At 35.5% G+C, this 21423-nt stretch overlaps 1 protein-coding gene across 3 annotated transcripts in view; it reads left to right on the plus strand.

The window, feature by feature from the left end:
* LOC136856906 (calcium uptake protein 1 homolog, mitochondrial) overlaps window positions 1-21423 on the plus strand; it is a 359229-nt gene that overhangs the window by 21840 nt on the left and 315966 nt on the right. For all 3 annotated transcript variants that reach the window (XM_067135140.2, XM_067135138.2, XM_067135139.2), the window contains exon 5: window positions 163-200. In XM_067135140.2, the coding sequence (XP_066991241.2) occupies window positions 163-200 (38 nt within the window). The remainder of the gene's footprint in view (window positions 1-162; window positions 201-21423) is intronic.

The following is a 21423-nucleotide window of genomic DNA, read 5'->3' on the forward strand; positions in this document are numbered from 1 at the left end:
AAGATGAATATTAACAAGAAAATATTTTAATTCAAACTTTTTATGTACTGAATTACTTTTGCTGTCTTTGAATAAGAAAGATAATTTCCTTAGGTTTTCTGAGAAATTAGAATTATACTGCCAGCATATGTCTACTGTACTAATTATATTGTCTTTTCCTAGGTTTGGGGCTTGATCAGTACAAGAGGTATGACCCCAAGGTAAGTTTTCTGTCTAATAGAAATATATACAGTAATTAAACCAATTTAAAAATGACAATTATAAATATTGGTTTATTCATATCATTAATCCTTTAATAGTTTAATAAATTCCCCTAATTAAAAAAAAAAAAACCATAAAGATAAAGTGAATCATCATTGAGATCAGGGAGAATGTTTGTTGCTCAGGATTGTCCATACTGTAATTTGTTTCACTGAGGAATTATGAAACTTTTGATTTTAAAAAGTTTATGATTTTAAATTAAGTATACATATATTTTAAACTAGCAAGATACCCGTGCTTCGCTACGGTATTATACTGAAATTTATAATTGAATGCTTATTGTTTTAGATATATAATCCGCCGAAATTCGCGATCTGACTCGTTTTCGGCGAAAATACACCAAAATTCCCGATCTGACTCGTTTTCTATTAGATTACGGCATGTTTCCTGCCATTTTTCAATCTTCCTTTCCAGCAATCGATTTCTACTTCCCGGGCTAGGCTCAGGTATTCCTTCCGGTCAGTTGGGTCACTAAATCTTTGCCATATTTTCCTATAATCATTTTAATATGGATAAAATCCTTCAGGAGATCCGGCGTGGTGTCATATTGGGTGCCTTGGCGGCACTAAACCCGCGGCCAGACTGCATTCTTAGTCGTTACCAGTCCAGGAGCCGTTTCCAGCGCACAACTGATGACGGTCCGGAACATTCTTCTTCTTCTTCTTCTTTTATGACCACATAGGATCACTTTAGTCAGTCCGTCGTTCAGGTCTCTTTGAAGGGATTGTTCGGGCTTTGCGGTCCTCCCAGTACTTCTTCAGACGCTCCGATCTTCGTGCCCTTTCCTCAGTTGAAAATGTGCGTGTTGTTGGTTTGTTTTGTGTAAGGGTAAAGCGGAGGTTTGTATTCTTAAGTTTTGTATTCAATTTTATCTTATTTTTGGTGTCTTCTGTTGTAAGGCCTATTTCCTTCAGATCCTCTCTTACTTCTCTGATCCATTTACATCCTGTTGTGGTATTTTTTGAGACGAGATTGTGTTATACTAGTTGTTTCAGAAGTCTCGAGTCCTGCATCCTCATGATATGTCCAAAGAATCCCAGTCTCCTCTTACGCATAGTATCTGTAATGGGTTCTAGCTCTTTGTACACGACTTTGTTAGGTATTAACCGCCACTGTCCATCTTTCTGATATTTTTTGTTGATACAGGTTCTTCCAATTGAAGTCTGTCAGTCTTTGATTGTTTATTCAGGTAAAAGAGTGTTTCTGCTGCATATGTAGCTTCCGGTTTTATAACTGTGTTGTAGTGTTTTATTTTTGTATTTATTGATAGACATTTCTTTTTGTAGATATCCCATGTTAATTTTTGTGCTTTAGCTAATCTATTTGTTCTTACTTGGATTGAGATTTTTTCATTTAAGTTATGTGTTATTACTTCTCCAAGATATTTAAACTGAGTTACTATTTTGATTTTATTACCATTTATGGTGACTTCTTTTAGCTGTGTTGGTTTTTGGGGCATAATTTCTGTTTTTTCAAATGATATTTTGAGGCCAATTTTATTTGCAATGTTTTGAAGTTCTGATATCTGGGTTTTTGCTTCTTTTATGTCCACTGCTAGTAATGCTAAATTGTCAGCAAAACCCAGGCAATTTGTTTTGATTTTTCGGCCAATCTTTATTTTGGGGGGAGATTTTCTAAACCATTCCCTCATTACCATTTCTAGAGCACAGTTAAATAATAGTGGTGAGAGCCCATCTCCCTGCCGTAGTCCAGTTTTAATTTCAAATGTCTCTGATGTTTCCCCCCTAAACTTCACTTTTGACTTGGTATTGGTGAGAGTCAATTTTATCATGTTTATTAATTTGGGGTGTAGTCCAAGGTGTCTTAAAATTTTAAACAGAGATTCTCTATGGATGCAATTATAAGCTTTCTTGAAATCTACAAATGTTATCACCATATCTCTGTTTCTTCTCCTGTTATAGTCCATTATCAACTTAAGACTCATGATCTGATCAGGACAGCTCCTCCAGGGTCTGAAACCTCCTTGATATTCTCCTAGTTCTTTCTCAAGTTGTAAACTTATCCTATTAAGGATGATTATTGAAAATATTTTGTATGTTATGTCTAGGAGAGAGATTCCCCTGTAGTTATTAGGGTCGGTTTTGTCCCCTTTTTTGTGCAGAGGATGAATGAGGGCTGTTGTCCAGTGTTCTGGTAGTTCTTCTTTAATCCAGATAGAGACAAGTTGTTGATGGAGGGCAACTTTTGCTGAGGTTCCTGCATATTTCCAGATTTCCGCAAAGGTCTGATCTTCTCCTGGCGCTTTGTAGTTTTTTAATTTATTCAGAGCTTGGTAGACTTCCTTTATTGTGGGGGGATTGATGTTTTCTGGTGATGTTTTTATCGGGGTGTTGGTGTCCAAATGAAGGAGTTCTGTAGGTTCCTCACAATTTAAAAGCTTGTTGAAATGTTTAGCCAGAATTTCTGCATTGTCTTTATTATTATTATTATTATTATTATTATTATTATTATTATTATTATTATTATTACTACGTGTTGCTGTAATGGCTGATGGCAGGGAAAACCGGAGTATCCGGAGAAAAACCTGTCCCGCCTCCGTTTTGTCCAGCACGAATGACACATGTAGTGACCGGGATTTGAACCACGGAACCCAGCTGTGAGAGGCCGGCGCGCTGCCGCCTGAGCAACGGAGGATCCTGATAAGTACATTAAGAACAGTAAAATCAATTGGTCTCACCTCCTTCTACACCCCACCACCGTTAAGTTTATTTACCGCCACCCCCCACCCCCACCCCCCACCCCCAAAAAAAAATTAAAAGAAGGCTTGTTTCTTTATGGTTAAAGAAGATTCCAAACACCAATGTTCACGTCTATTACCTTCAGTTTTGAGATATAAGTATCCCCATAAATATAATTTATTTTGTCACTTCATTTCACACTACTCCCCAACCCCCCACTAAGTGAATATTCCCGCAAAAAATACTTGTTTCTTTAATAGTAAAGGATCTTCTAAATACCAATTATCACGACTCTAACTTCTTCAGTTTTTGATTTATGTGTCCTCATGAAAGGAATTCAACTCCTTTGCACTCTCGCCCTCCAAGATGGTTTCCTCCCCAAAACGCGTTTTTCTTTGTTTTTAAAGGAGATCCAAATACGAATTTTCACGCCTGTAAAAGCTTTAATTTTTATTAGATGTATGTATTCTCATACAATTAAGTCAATTAAATTTTCAATTATTTCACCCCCCCCCCCCCTTCATTGGATTTTCCAAGAATACGTGTTTCTTTACTTTTAAAACAGATTGCAAGTATCAAATTTCACGTCTGTAACATCTTCATTTCTGAGATATCAGTAGCCTAATTAAAAGAATTCAACACCATTTTCAGTTACATTTCCCCCCACTCCACCCAAGTGGCATTTCCGAAAACTAAAAATACACGTTTCTTTATGTTTAATAGAGATAAAAATACCATTTTTAACTTCTGTAACATGCTAAGTTTTTTTAGATATACTGTAAAAATTCTCATTTTAAAATTTCACCCCTTTTGAGTTCCCCTTAACTGGAGTTTCCAAAAACAAATCACCTATGTTTCTTTACATTTACAGGAGATTCCAAACACCCACTTTTTACGTCTGTAACATTTTACGTTTCCAAGATATTCTGTAGATATAGCCTTTCAAAAAATTCACCCCAGTTTGTCACTCCTGTTTAACCGCCATTAATTGGATTTTCCAAAAATTAAAAAATACATGTTTCTTTATTTATAAAGGAGATCCCATATACAAATTTTCAGTTCTGTAATATCTTTCGTTTCTGAGATATATGTATCCTCATTAAAGGCATTCAACCCATTTTTCACCCTTTTACACCCCACCTATTGCGATTTAAGGCAAACAAATAATATGTGTTCCTTTATTTTTAGAGGAGATTCTAACTACCAATTTTTACATCTGTAAATTTTAAAGTTCTAAGATGTAGACACACTCATTTTAAAAAATTCACCCCCCTTTTCACCCTCCAATATTTGGAATTTTCAAAAACGAAAAAATACGCGTTTCTTTACTTTTGAAGTAGATCCCAAATACCAATTTTCATGTCTGTAATATCTTCAGGTTCTGAAACATAAGTAGCCTCATTTAAGGCATTCAACCCATTATTCATCCTTTTACACCCTTCCTATTGGGATTTTCCGAAAACAAAAGAATACGTGTTTCTTTATTTTTAAAAGAGATTCTAAATACCAATTTTTACATCTATAAACTTTAAAAGTTTCGAGATATAAATACACTCATTTTAAAAAATCACCCCCTTTTCACCCCCCCCCCCCCATTAATTGGATTTTCCGAAACCACAAAAATACGTGTTTCTTTATTTTAAAGGAGATCCCAAACACCAATTTTCAGGTCTGTAATATCTTCAGGTTCTGAAATATAAGTAGACTCATGAATGGCATTGGACAACTTTTTCAAACTTATCCACCCTTCCTATTAGGATTTTCCGAAAACAAAATATGCATGTTTCTTTATTTTTAAAGTAGATTCTAAATACCAATTTTCACATCTATAACCTTTAAAAGTTTTGAGATATAGATACACTCATTTTAAAATATTACCCCCTTTTCACCCCCCCCCCCCTTTAATTGGATTTTCCAGAAACAAAAAAAATACGTGTTTCTTTATTTTTAAAAGAGATCCCAAACACCAGTTTTCAGGTCTGTAATATCTTCATTTTCTGAGATATAAGTAGCCTCATTAAAGGCATTTAACCCTTTTTTCACCCCTTTTCACTCCTATTATTGCGATTTTCCGAAAACGAAAAAATACGTGTTTCTTTATTTTTAATGAAGGTTCTAAATGCCAATTTTTACATCTGCAAACTTTAAACGTTTGGAGATATTGATTCACTCATTTTAAAAATTCACCCCCTTTTCACCCTCCCATTAATTGGATTTTCCAAAAACAAAAAAAATACGTGTTTCTTTATTTTTAAAAGAGATCAAAAGTACCAATTTTCAGGTCTGTAATATCTTCAGTTTCTGAGATATAAGTACCGGAATCCTGATTAAAGGCATTCAACCAATTTTTCACCCTTTTTCACCCCTCCTATTGGGATTTTCTGAAAACAAAAAAATACGTATTTCCTTATTTTTAAAGAAGATTCTAAATACCAATTTTTACATCGGTAAACTTTTAAAGTTTTGAGATATAGATACACTCATTTTAAAATTTCAACCCCTTTTTCACCCCCTTAGCGACGGAATATCCAAAAACCCTCTCTTAGCGAGCACCTACATCTTAATATGAATATATCCTCAAAATTTCATTTCATTATGCCCAGTAGTTTTGGCTCGGCGATGATGAATCAGTCAGTCAGTCAGTCAGGACAAGCTCTTTTATATATATAGACTAGCTGATGTACCCGTGCTTCGCTACGGGATTCTCAGAAAGATTGACTTGGTGGTTTTCCTAACTGAATTCAACATAGGTCATTACAAAAACGTCAGTAGGAATGTAGCGATTGAAAGCAATGTTATCATATAAAATACTCGATCAAATGAAAAACCGCACACTTTCTCACTTTCAACGAACAGTACTACGGTGCCGATCTAAGAGTCCAAAGTTCCAGAGCTGGAATAACCAGGTCGCAGACTGCCGTGAACACTCCTCTGTCATTATTCCGTCAAATATGCACACTACTCATTCCAATCAGTGCCTCAGAGTAGGGATTGAATAGCTCGAATGCTATGATGAACCAGTGTGTTACGTACCAGTAATATCAGAAAATGTATGAACCAGAGGAATGGCATGCTAAAGAAGAAAGTTATCTTACTTCCCAGCTACTTCCCGCCAATATACAGGCAGGCTGTTACAGTCGGTACGACCAGGCGAGTTGCCCGTGTGGTTAGGGGCGCGCAGCTGTGAGCTTGCATCCGGGAGATAGTGGATTCGAACCCCACAGCCGCCAACTCTGAAGATGGTATTCCGTGGTTTCCCATTTTCACACCAGTCACATCAGGCTGTACCTTAGAGCCAAGGCCGCTTCCTTCACACCACTGTTCATTTCCTATCCCATCGTCGCAATAAGACCTACCTGTGTCGGTGCGACGTCAAGCAAATTAAAAAAACCTTGGTACGCTGCAGTAATCCTATCTATCGGGGATGAGAGGAAACAGAAGACAAAAAGCACATCACAACAAACAATGGTCAATGTAATGTTATTGTTGATAAAGTTTATGAGCTTTCTATATTGCAGGCCTTCACATTAGTTTTCTTTCGACTCTGTGATATTAGGGTGTCTTACAAAATTATTGATATCATAGACTGCAGTTCCTTATTCTCAGACTTTACATACCGATTTTCACTAAATTCTGTTTACCCATTTTCTCGTGACTCGGCGCTGATATGGACCTAGTAACAAAAATCCAAATTCATGAATATCTCTGATTGTATGAGGTACAGTAACAATGTATAAGACATAAGTGATCGGAAGTTTAATAACTTCTTACATAACTACTACGAACTTACGACATAACTAAAGTTATGTTAGTTATGTAGTATTTATCGTTACGACCACTAATAACATAAATAACTTATTTATTGAGAATTACATTTCAGGATTTCCCCTAAACTACCATTTCACTCAACGTGAATAAAATAATTTGTAGCCTAGATTGCAGTGGTTCATCACCCGACATTACATGCCGATTTTCATTAAATTCTCTTCAGTCCTTTTCTATAGATGCGTGTACAGACAGACAGACAGACAGACAGACAGACAGACAGACAGACATTACGGAAAAGTAAAGAAATGCATTTCCTTGTTACTGTGGACATGACAGATACAGAAATATCATTCATTTCAAATGATGAGCAATGCACAGGCAAGACACTTATTTTATATATAAATTACATTTCCGGCCTTGCCCTAAACTACCATTTGACTCAGTTAGAATAACATTATTGATAGCCTAGATTATAGCGACCTATTCCCCGACTTCTCATACCAATTTTCGTGAAGATACGACCACTAATAAATTAAATATTTGACAATTAAATTTTAGGCCTTCCCCTAAACTACCATTTTTCTCAGCGTGTATAGCCTATATTGTAGCAAATTATTTCCCATCCTTGTCTAGCGATTTTCGTTAAGACACGACCGCTAATAACATAAATATTTGAGAATTAAATTTCAGGCCTTCCCCTAAACTACCATTTCACTCAGCGTGATTAAAATAATTTGTAGCCTAGATTGTAGCGGTTCATCACCCGACTTTACATTCCGATTTTCATTAAATTCTCTTGAGCCGTTTTCTCGTGATGCGTGTACATACATACAGACAGACAGACAGACAGAAATTACGGAAAAGTAAAAAATGCATTTCCTTGTTACTGTGGACATGACCGATACAGAAATACCATTATTTTCAAATTCTGAGCAATGTACAGACAAAACTCTTATTTTATATATATAGATAGATAGATAGATTACATTTCCGGCCTTGCCCTAAACTACCATTTGACTCAGTTAGAATAACATTATTGATAGCCTAGATTATAGCGACCTATTCCCCGACTTCTCATACCAATTTTCGTGAAGATACGACCACTAATAAATTAAATATTTGACAATTAAATTTTAGGCCTTCCCCTAAACTACCATTTTTCTCAGCGTGTATAGCCTATATTGTAGCGACATATTTCCCATCCTTGTCTAGCGATTTTCGTTAAGACACGACCGCTAATAACATAAATATTTGAGAATTAAATTTCAGGCCTTCCCCTAAACTACCATTTCACTCAGCGTGATTAAAATAATTTGTAGCCTAGATTGTAGCGGTTCATCACCCGACTTTACATTCCGATTTTCATTAAATTATCTTGAGCCGTTTTCTCGTGATGCGTGTACATACATACAGACAGACAGACAGACAGACAGACAGACAGAAATTACGGAAAAGTAAAAAATGCATTTCCTTGTTACTGTGGACATGATCGATACAGAAATACCATTATTTTCAAATTCTGAGCAATGTACAGACAAAACTCTTATTTTATATATATAGATTAGTTCTTGCCTCATGTTAAAGATTTTAATCATGGAATGAGTCTAATGAAATTGTTACGAATTCTTGTTCTTCGGTTGTGACATTTTCTTGTCAGTTCCTGTTAAATATGATCACTGTAGAGTGCTGGTGAATTGAAAATTTTACTTCCTCAGTATATACACCAGATTTCACTCACAGAGAACATGTGACTGTTGGCTACAGCGTCCTAAACACTTTATTTAGGTGAAGCACCTGTTTACCAATAAAGCAAAACAAAGTTATGCACATGTTGCTTCTCACACAACGATAACTGCCAGCAAGTCCATTGAATGGTGTGTATTTGCAGTGTGATGTGTTTAATTTACTATATTTTGCAATGAATTGAGTAGGCCTACCTATACCAAAGGCTTTGCTTTTAATATTTAGATTTGGTTTTTTTCCCCAAGCAAAATGCTTCAGTATTTGGTTCTGAACTGTTATATGGGACCAGACAGAGGTAATAAGCTATTGATGATGCCATGAGGACAGGTTAATGCAAAGTATTGGAAAACATGTCTAACCCTTGCTTTGCTGTCCTCATACTTCATTCCTTTGACTTATGTTTGTGGCATTGTTTAAAGTAGTGTCTTCCAGAACCTTTAAACTAACACTTGACTTAGACTTCTTCTCATATTACAGTATGTCAGTAAGTGACATTTCTGTAACTTTCCTGGCTTGAACAGTGACATTTTAGAAGTTTTAGAAATTTTAAGAATTATGTTGATAAACTTTTAAAATATGTTAGAAAACAGCAAGTTAATCATATCGTTCATCACTGGTTTGATGAATTTTTTATTAGTGGTATGACCTGGGTTGGTATAAATGTAATTAGAGAAGCTACGACCCATTTTAATAGTTTTCATAACCTCCATTTGTTCTTATCATCATGAAAGAGAAGCTCATTACACTACCTTTCTGAATATTTCTGAAGGTAACGGCCGAGGGGACTATACGACACTTCGTATCTGCAGGCCTTTCGGCTGAGCAGCGGTCGCTTGGTAAGCCATGACCCTTCGGGGCTGTTGCGTCATAGGGTTTGGTTTAGTTTCATATTTCTGAGGACTGCTGGAATATGTACATTTGAATGCATGAATTTCTTTCTTTCAAGGAACGGCTGTAGACTGACACAGTATTGCATTGAAACATTCACAGCTTTTAGTACATGGAGAGAGATGAACACAAGGCAGTTTTTGAATTTTATGAATTTAACACACTTGTAACCAGTTGTCATAGTTCCTTAAAGTAATGATATAGATGATGATTCCCATAGGGAATCTGAAATATTTGTCCTGAATGAGTAAATTTATAATACCAATATAAACGGTCCGTTATTGGACATTATAAATTTTCCAGCTAACTCATTCCTGGTTGCCAGCGTTTTGCTCTCCAATAATGGACCATTTATATTGGTACCTTAAAGTAATGAAGGCAAGAGTGATAGACATGATATTGTTTTGGGTTCATGCCTTGTGAAATGTGACAAACTGTTACGAAACTTAACGTTTCTCCACTTCTTTATATCCAGTTATTCCAAGCCATAAAAGCAGAAATCAAGCCAAGAGTGTTTGAGTAGGGAATAATAAACACACATCATTGATTGTACGAGGATATAGGAGGATCCTTCCCTCATCGTGGTGGACATAGTGTAGAGAAGGGTGTAGGCAACTGGTCCTTGTTTTCTTTATCAGTATATTGTCACATGATAGTTAAAATAGAGTTTAACATTATACCACCAATATGTTGCAAAACTGCTGTCTCTTCTATCACTTGACAACTTTAACCAGAATGTAGTATAATGCAATTTTCTTGGGAATTATTTCTTCTAGAGTCCCAACTTATTTGTCAGGGTATAATACTGCAGTGAAATTATATAAGTGTTGTGCCATCCCAGCCTTTTGGATACTCAGCATACTTGTGTACATGTCAGGGGCTATGATAAGAAAATATACCATTCCATCACTAGAATGTTTCATTAAGTATCACATGTTCATTTTGCCCTTCATGCTGTAAACTGTGGACATTTTATCATGATCATCATCGGTCAGTTTGCAGCGGTAATTATTACATTGATGGACATTCCTTCCTAGATTGTGTAGTTAATAAATGACATGTCAAAGTAGTTAATGGTTCACTTTATTTTCTTATAATGAATTTACTATTAAATAAATTTTCTGAGTAAATTTAGTCATCAGTAATTTGTTAAAATCAATTATAGATGTATTCTCTTTAGTAGATTTCTCTTCTTTTGCACATGAGTGTTCTATATGGTGTATTTCTCTTGTACCAGTTCAGATCAATGGAAGTATCTTAACCAGGAATTAATGCCCAAGGAATTTTCACTTCTATATTTCAGTGTTGACTTACAAGGTTAAAGAAAAGTGTTCTTTAAAAAAAACAAGGAAATGATGAAGGTACTCAAAATATGAGTTCTCTTCTCATTCTGAGCAAGTTGGCAGTGTGGTTAGGCTCGCGCAGCTGTGACCTTGCATTCGGGAGATAGTGGATTCAAATCCCACTGTCAGCAGCCCTAAAGATGGTTTTCCGTGGTTTCCCTTCCCAGTCCTAGCTGTTTCCCATCCTTCCGTTGCCAAAAACCTTCGATGTGGTAGTGCGACATTAAACAAGTAGTAAAATTCTCTTAAGTTATCATGAACCTGGAGTTAAAGAGAATCAAGGTCGTAGGTGTTGATTTCTGCATCTGAACAGCAAACTTGGATGCTATAATTCTTGCCCTTTATTAAAAATGTATCTGTTGCAGTTTATCGGTGTACGTGCTGTTTATAATACCTTTTTCTATCAGATTGAGATGTCTTTGAGTGAGGAAAGATAATTATTTTAATGACAATATTTTTATTACTGTATGGCTTCATAATCTATGAGTTAACCAGCCTGCATTTGACTGCAGCAAGAATTTATGTAGTTTTGCACTTGAAGATATCTCACTAGTTAACTACTGTTCAATTGTGAACATCATATCTTTACTGGCATATGTGAGATTGCTTACTGTGAGCACGTATACTGCTGCATGCCAGTTGAGCATTCTTTGGCATACCCAGTGTAATATGTAACGGAAAGGAAGAAATAAACGACATATCTCAATATGACTATGTCTTTGGCCAATTTTACATGACATAAAATCAAAAGAATATGTCAAACTCAATGCCAATAGTTACGTAGATTTTGGTTAGTTACATATGCTTGACATAGAACCACTCTAGAAAGCAATAATAAATCTGTGACTCACTCACTTGCTCATCCCTCATTTATTTATTTACTAGCTGATGTATCCGTGCTTCACTACAGAATTCTAGTCACCAAATGTCTTTTCTCATATGTAGACTCTGTTAGGGAATTTTCATTGTAATGGTAGGCCTGCTTGCCTACAATCAATCACAATCAGATTGGAGAGTTTTCATTATAACGGCAGACACTCACTCTCCACCTGCCTTTTTACATCCTCAGAAAGACTGTCCTATTGTTTTCCCAACAGAAATGGACATAGTTCATTACAATGACGTCAGTAGGAATGGCGCGACTAAAAACAATGCTTTCATGTGAAATACTGGTTCAAATGAAAAACCACACATTTTCTCACTTTTAACGAATAGTGGAGAGTCCCAGGGCAAAAACTATGTCCTTTTACTAATTTGTTTCCTATGAGTACCCGATGAGTCGGAAAACCTCAATTCACTACACTGACGGCGGAAAAATCTGACTTCCTCCAAGCCAGAGGAGAAAGTCCCTGTTCACTGCTAATTTGGAATAAAATGAATGTAGAATTTAATATAAGTGAAGAGGAAGAAGCTTTTCTTAAGAAACGGCTCTATTTAGGCTTCAATTTTGAGTTATTTAGTGAATTGTGATGCTATAATTTGGAATAGATATAAATTGTAATTCTAGACCAGGTCATACTACTACTATTACTACTAAGTGAGCCTGTGCCTTAAGATTGCACACTACTCATTCAAAACAGCGCGTTTGAGTAGGTATCGAATGGCTGGAATACTATGATGAACCAGTGTGTTACGTACCAGCAGTGTCAGAAAATGTATGAACCAAAGGAATGGCATGCTAAAGATGAAAGTTTTCTAACTCCCCAGCTATCCCCGCCAATATTCAGACAGGCTGTTATACTCGGTACGCAGCAGTAATCCCATCTATCGGAGTTGAGAGGCAGCATAAGAGACAAAGATCACAACGATGGTCAATGTAATGTTATTGTTGATCAATGTTATGCGCTATCGATATTGTAGGCCTTCACATTGTTTTCTTCCAGCTCTGAAATACCACTCTTATCATAGTCGGTACGGTAAAACTGAATACAACATAAATGATCGAAATTGTATTCTCTATAACTTTTGTTATGTAGTACTTTTGGATAGGACCAATAGCACCAACGAACGGAAAATGTATTGTATATAACTTTTGTTACGTAGTACTTTTTGATAGGACCAATAACATATGAATTTAAAAATTGCATTTTAGACGGCTTCCTCTAAACTACAATTTTATCCAGGGTAAATAAAATTGCATATAGCTTAGACTGTAGTTTCTTATTCCCCAATTCTATATACCAGTTTTCATTAAATTCTGTTTACCCATTTTCTTGTGGCTCGGCGTTGATATGGACTTAGCAATAAAAATACAAATTCATGAATATCTGTGTTACCATAGCCAGTACGGTAAAAATGTATAAGACATAAATAATCGGAAATTTAATTCTATATAACGTTTGCTATGTAGTATTTATCGATAGGACCACTAATAATATAAATATTTTAGAATTAAATTTTAAGCCTTCCCCTAAACTACCATTTCACTCAGCGTGAATAAAGTGATTTATAGCCTAGATTGTATTGGCTCATCCCCCGACTTTACATATAGATTTTTATTAAATTATTTTCAACCGTTTTCTCGCGATGCGTGTACATGCATACAGACACATACATACAGACAGAAATTACGGAAAAGTAAAAAGTGCATTTCCTTGTTACTGTGGACATGACCAATACAGAAATACTATTATTTTTAAATTCTGAGCAATGTACAGACAAAACTCTTATTTTATATTTATATATATATATGTATATATAGATTCCTGACTTACATTTGTGGCGAAGTAGAGAGCATGCTATGTTGTCCTATTTTATTCCTGTGAAGAGGCTTGTCTCCAGTCTTCTTTCTTCTGTCATCTGATTCATCCTTCAAATTTTCCTGCCAGTTCATCTGCATTCTGACTTTGTGTACCTCGTAATTCCATTTACCAAACTTCAGTGTTCTATGTCATTACTAGTTGGTTTCCATTCCATCTCTTACTAACCCATTGGCATGAAATGACTTATCTTGTAAAGAACCTTAGGAATATGATCATTTATTTCAATTTTAGGTTAGGAATGTTAGAAGTGTATCCAATGCATGATAATCAACCAATGGGATTTTGAATTGCACATTAGCTTCCTACTTTACCTGAAATACTGGTAGACTTTCATACATGGGCCATATTAGGGGAGAAGGAATAGTTGTTGAATCCTAAGGGTGTTCACATTTTCAACTCTTCGTCTTTATCTGGGCCATCATCTTCTTTCTTCTTCATGCATTGTTTACTAGAGATCTCTCCTACTACCATTCATTCAAGACCTTAGAAGCAACACTTGTGTTACAGAAATGACCTTTGGGCAATGTAACATGTAAACAGTGAAGTCCTTATATTATTTAGTAAGAAAATAGTCATGAAAATGCATCAGTATAGACACATTTCAAATTTGAATAAATGATAATGGTTGTACGTATCTTTGTAGGAGAATTAGATTAAAATATTGATCACTTTAAAATTTAGGTGTGTAGGGATAGGGCTTGTAGCACTCTAGCGTTGTGGAAGAGTTGGCCTCCTAACTCACATGTGCTCAGAGGACCTTCACTTCAAGATATACCATATTTGCTCTTTATGTGCATCCTCAAATAATCTGCACACCCCACTTTTGCAGAGAAAACAGAGAAAAATATTTAAAATCCCAAGTATTTTGCACACATAATGTTATTTATTAGGTAAATATAAGTTTACTTGCACTATAATTGTATCATACTCGTGAGCAACTCCACAGAGTTGGAATGTAGGAACTATGCTGCTTTCTGCAACATGAGTTGCTGATATACTAATTAACTTGATTTTTTTTTTTTTCTCTTAAACAATGAAATAATGTGTTAATGTCATTGATACCTATGTACCTTTCCTAACATTGTCATTTATACTGACATCGTCCCCATTCTTTTTGCTCACAAGATGTCTTCCTCATTACCATTGAGTGCGTTTGATATACCACACTTCTTGAAGCTCCTGTCTTTAAGTTATGGCATAATCATGTCTCACATGGTCTTCATTTACATATCAGTTCCAAGTCTGGTCTCTTGATTTCTCTGATTGGCATGTATGTGTGGTTGCTACCTGTCATATATTCAGTGTATAACTGTTTCAAGAGTGCTTTGAAAAGCTCATTATGAACACATCGTGTGGTTTAAGTATGGATGCCAGTCCTCCAGGTATGTCTCTTTTTTGTGTAGAAACTACTGCAGAATTAATAAAATTAGAAAATACCTTAAAAAGAAAATATTAAATAACAGATTATAGCTAAAAAATATATCATTTACCTAAACAAATTTCAGTATAGTCTGTTATTACTTTTTTTTCAGGTATGTTCTAATTTTATTAATCCTGCATTCATTGACAAACTGAAAAACTTCAAAAGTAGTTTAACCAAGTCAAAATGGGAAACAAATAGTTTCCACTATAACAAATCCTCCAAGTATGGTCAGTTCATCTTATTGCAGGCAGGCTTTTACTTTTTCTTTTACGAGCGCCTGCAAAACTGTCCACTACAATCAAGCTGTTTATATTTAACAATGCCCCTGATCGATACTTTTGTACACATTTTACCGCAGGGGCGCTCAGCTTATTTGCAGGTGGACCAGGTGGCTGATTTCTTAACAAACGACAGGCCACATCCCTTCTCATCCCTTTTTATAACACAAATACATTGACACACCCAGCTGTCCCATGGCTCTTCAGTAGACAGGCTGTTCTCAAACTGGTGCATGCCATTCTTTCCCTGTCTTTGGGTATGCCCTCCTGGTTTTCCTCTCTGCCCTTCTTGACCTTTCTGTTCTTCCACAATGAAACTCTCAACTTTCTAGATGAGGGGTATTTCTGTAAGTCAGGATATTTAGACCACAAAGTCGTATTTCCCACTTTCCCCTTCCTCAATCACCAACCAACCTCACAAATGGCTGTTCAGCTTTATGAACAATAACCTGATAAATAATACAAAACAAACTAAGAAAAGTAAACAATACTCTGTAACTTTGAATAAAACAGTTAGTGAGATGTCTGAGCCTTTGCTTGAAATGACAGTCTTGAAATGTCGGAAGATCGATTTAACACAGCCAGGCCCAGAAGGGAATCCTTGCTATGATTCATGAACATTTGTTTTTGAGCAGTGAAACTTTCATTAAATTTGAAATCTGTTCCTTCTGTCATCATATTTATTATATGCAGATTTGTTCTTAGTCATATTGATACCTGATATTGTATTCTTTAAAAACTGACATATTTTCGTAAGATATCAGACGTATCGCTTTTCCATTGTTCTTGTTACAAAAAAATCATATTTTCATTTTTCTTTTATAACACGACACTCACTGTCCACTTTTGTGCATTTGTAAAGAGACATTTTGACAAACAAAATATTAAGATGCCTCAATATCACTAATTAGAAAGAACATTCATTCACAGTAAACTGCAATTAACCTCCCAAAACACTTTACTAGTGTAATCTGGCCATTTCCTGTGGATGTCCCAAAACAACTGGAACTAACCTCCAATGCATTGCAGCAAGCCTTTCACTGTCCAAGCAAGCACTGCTGCTGTAATTTCAAGAAACAAATTGAGAAACTGTCATCCGTACCTGTCTTTAATGGGAGTATCCATCTTCGAACTTTCGTGCAGACCAGTAGAAGTATGGAAAAATATCGTTGTGCCCCCATGTAGGGAAAGGGTAAGCAGATAATTCCCAGCAGCTCAATTTCTTCTCAGGGTATCCATCTCTCAAGCTTATCAACTACGTAAAAGGGAAAGAATTCATCACACACAAATTCTAGAAAACATAATAATAATATTTATTTGAATAAAGATTGCCCTAGGGAAAAGTAATGTAATTTAGGGTAGTATTAGCTTTGTTACTATGTACAGATAATAATTCAGTCACCGGTGGCTCGTTGAAAAGAAAAATAAATGCAATGTTAAGCTATTTACACCAATTCCGAAATGAATTCAAAAATGAATATTACTATTTACAATTGATCACTGGACATCCACAGTCTTCATTGAAAACAAGTCATTAAGTTGACGCAAATATCGTTATGATGTTTAGACTGCTCATTATCATCAAAAAATCAGGCTAATTAGATCTGAATAAAATGTATAGTTTAGCAGAATAACACATAAAATAAACAAATAGATCTGAGTTTGAATATGAATATAAATCTGCTCATAAATCTGAACATAAGTTTGAACATAAATTCGGACATAAATCTGAACATAAATCTGAACTCATTTAATTCGGTCTTTCTTCTATGATGCGCTTCGGTAACAACTTACGGGCTAAGGCATATTTCCCTAATGCCTGTTAAATCTGACTCCTAGCCTATCATTTCCCTATCCATTATTCTCTTAAAGAATGTAAATTCAAATAAATTGTGTGTCAGAATAAATAAATTATCTATCTAGCTTTCCACGTAATTTTTGATTCACATACACATCTATTTCAGGCTCTATGTGCTCTCCCTTTGTCATATTCCATGACATTTCTCATCTTCGCAAGTTACTCAATTCATTTGGGCAGTCAGAATGTAAATGCTACGCATTTATGCTCAGAAATATATTACCGCATTTATAAATATCATATTTGCATTTGGCCATGAACACCGTTATAAAATACATCATAATATTCTCGTACTTGAAATACAGCATCTACTATTGTCATATAATCCCATCAAAATCTCAATTCTACTTCAATGTATATCACTCATACCTTAGTTTAGGTCATTCCCACGGTGTGCTCAGTTTCACGTACATGTATCATTTCACACAAATCCTTACCTCTTATAAATGTGACATGGCATTTCCTTAGATGCAGGCAATCCTTGCCCTCTCTGTAACACATAAATAATCATCCGCATTTCATTATACATTGACTTATTTTGCCGAGTTACCAATACTGTAACATGATTTCAACATTGAACTAACAACTTCATTATCATAACCTCCACTACAACATGTCGTGACTACTCTTATATTACCATGCCAAATATGTCACAATTGCCTTTCTTATAAACACATCTCAATAACATTATATATCATAACTCCAAACTGAGTTCCATACTCTTATGTTGCGAAGCAAAGAGTACGTGATTCAACACATTCATCTCAGACGCGCGGGCTAAACATGACGTAAACATTTAGTATAACGAATACGAGATTTATCAAAATTCCACAATGTGTCAAATCATTGCTATCAGCTGTTATAAAAGACACTTCCTTCAAATTCTTGTAACTCATTAGTTATTCTGACCAAAAAAAATGCGGTGGCGTATATGTAATGTACTAGAATCTTATTCTACACTGCTCGATCGTATTACTATAGACTTAAATATCTCACACTTCACTTTCATTATTCACTTGCACTCTTAATCCAATGGTTTATATCACCAACTTATCAGCACATGCCAAAAGTAAATGTATACGCAAATCAAAAACTATGTAATTAAAAATGTAAAGACTTAGCTCGCTTGTCATTACATCTGGTCCAGTTGTTCTTCCTCCACTCGGATGTCGATAGTTCAGCGGTCAGGATGTGGGTTGGTCATCTGGTTAGCCGTTGCCTTCCTCATTATGGGTTGCTCATCTGGTTAGCCGTTGCCTTCCTCATTGTGGGTTGCTCATCTAGTTGGCTATTGTCTTTCTCGTTATGGGTTGGTCATCTGGTTAGGATGTACCGCTCCCCAGTTTGGTCCATCATGCATGCTTAGCAGGCACACATCATATTACTTCTGCTGATAACAAAAATATACATTTCGGAGCAGAAAATTGTCATGATATGATCCATCTGACAATAATAATTCTCCAGTCGTTATTCCTTTTTCTTGCTCTCTGAGATATAACTTTGATCTCGTCGGGATTAAGTTCTCCATATATATCGGCTCTTTCTGGGAAAATCTCGAGAATTTATTCTTCTTCTTTCGTGAATTAGACCAAGGTAGTCTTCTTGCCGTATGTAAGTATTTCTCTTGGGTTTCAATTGGTCCCTCCTTACAGAATGTGACGCGATTGCTCTCGGGATCCTTCTAGGTGTATATCACCGTGTCTTGCTTATTTTTTTAAATATTAATTAACTCTGGTTCTTCGGCCGGTGAGTTATATTATTTGTTTTACAACGACGATTCCTTTTCTTCAAGAATCTACTCTAAATTCTTGTATCTTCTTACAATATATAGCTAGTTTACTGGTTACGTCTTCACTCTTGCGATGCAGATTTTTAAGGTGAAGTTTTTTAACAATCCCTTCGCTTCTATTTTTTTTGTAAAACAATTCACTTGACTCTCTACTGTCCCGTAGTGCCTTCAATATTTGTCCGCTCCCAGACATGCATGGCCTTCTATAATATTGCACTACATATATATTCCTTGTATCTCATAGATCGGATGGGCCATACCTTCATTCGGCGCCATTTTGAAAGCTGTCTACGAGATGTAAACGGGCACAACGTTAAGAAGAAGACTATGAATAATTTAGGGATTTTTCTTATATACAGTATATATATATTTTTTTTTTTTTGTAAATTAATACAAAGTTCTTGTTCACTACAAAAATCATATCCTGAAACTTAAGCCTAGTATCAAAACTCAGTCAGGGCGCCACATAAAAATGCCTTTGCGGGGCAAATGTTGAGTACCCATGTTTTACCCAGTCAAGCACAGTCCTCGTAGCCCTTTTTTTGAGCCATAACTTGTGTACCAAGCACACTGAATTTTTGCGCCTTAAATTTACATAAGACTGCATGTTTCTCCTACCAGTGGTGATGCACAACATGGCTGTGCAGCATAACTTCTCACAGCCACCCATTCTTACAGGGATGCACTTCTCTCCCCTTTCTTTGCTAGCCGTTGTGTCCAACAGCATTTCAGAATAAACTGGAGTCTGATCTGCTTTGCCAGTTTTCCCAGATTGATAATTATGCTGCTGCCGCAAATTGATGATGTAACAAAGGAATTCTAAGATTTGCTCTTTGTATGCATCAGGCAGCCATTGACAGGTACTTGATCTTCTTATTGAAAGAGAATTTCTTTTGAGGCAACTAGTCGGCCAACCTCAACTAGCTTTGAAGTCCTTAATTTTAATTTACTTTGATATCGCTAATCCTTTTAACTTGCACATATCTGTGGAAAGCACACTATCAAATTGCCATTCCTTGATGTACTCACACAGGTTTTTTTTTTTCAGTTCTGGATATTTTGCCAGTCACGAAAGTAGCTTTTACTAACATTATATTTTCTACCAGCAGCTCTGTTAACACTTTCAACACTACCATATTTTCACATGGACCCTGGCAGTGAACTGGGTCTTTTTTCTGAATTTTAATACTATTGCACTACAGTGAAACATAGTACATACCTGATTTTTGTATCATATGAAGGTATCAGCCATCCAAAATGATGTCGATCAGGAAGTACCGGTATATATCTAATGTAAATTATACTAGTCTTATGAAAAACATTTAAAAATGTATGGAAAAGACTTTTACATTCAAATTTTACCAATAAGCTTGCTCAGACAGTAAAATTAATAATTTACTGTTGCTACTTAAGCCACAAATAAACACAATTACATTTGAAATACAAAATTTACCCATTTTGGAATAGTTTGTTTTGGTATAGTAGCCCTGATTGCAACATTGGACAATGCACAGTCCAACCTTGCACTCCTTGCACCACCAACTACTTTCTTTTCGCAGTACAGTTGAATCATCAGCCTGCATCTCTTCGTCGAAATGAAAAATAAGCCCAAATTTCTGGAGAGGCGAAGTATTTTTTTATCGTTTGTATTCAGAGTGAAATAGTGCAGCTAAAAACGTGCAGGACTTAATTCCAGTACCTTTGTGTCTCTGAAAACTGTAAAAGTATTTAGAGGGTCATAAAACAAATATTATTATTATTATTATTATTATTATTATTATTATTATTATTATTATTATTATTATTATTATTATTATTTACAGAAGGAAAGATATGATGTATTTTAAAATAGTAAATAAAGGCCAAGGAGGTGGGGAAGGACAAACTCAGTGATGTGGAGGGAATACTTTCAAGGATTGGTAAATCGAAATGAAAACGGACTTAACATGGGAGAACGTGGAAGTAGTGTTGTAGAAGATTAAAGGAGGGATGGCAACAGGTTTGGTTGAGGCGATTGTGCAGATGGTGAGAGCAGTTGGAGAGTGGTAGTGATTATTGTTTAAAGATTAATTGCAACTGGGCAACCATCCTCTATATAACATTAATCAGAGAGAAAAATCGGAAGGGATGATAGGGAAACAGTGGCTATATGGGGGTAATGAAAGTTGTATGGAAAGAGAATACACCAAAAGACTGGAAGAGGGGAATAACTGTACCTATCTTCAAGAAGAGTGTAAAAACTATTAGGGAATTATAATCATTATAAAATATCAATGCCATCCTAGTAAACAGTGCTGATGATAGTATTTAAAGTAAAGAAATTAAAATAATAATAATAATAATAATAATAATAATAATAATAATAAAACTACTGGGGAGTCAATCTAATGTGTTGTCGTGTTGAGATTTTTGGGAAGAATCTGGAGAAAGGCATTCAAGCTGAAGTAAGTGGTGGTCTTATAGAAGAACAGTATGGCTTAGAGACCAGGAAGGTCCACAATAGATCTCATCTTTGCAATAGTACAGCTACAAGAATGGCATTATGAATATGGAAAAGATCTACTGATAGTCTTCTTGGATAATGAACAGGCATATGATAGTGTATGTAGAA

This window comes from Anabrus simplex, chromosome 1 (genome assembly GCF_040414725.1).
Source record: "Anabrus simplex isolate iqAnaSimp1 chromosome 1, ASM4041472v1, whole genome shotgun sequence".
Taxonomy (NCBI): Eukaryota; Metazoa; Arthropoda; class Insecta; order Orthoptera; family Tettigoniidae; genus Anabrus; species Anabrus simplex.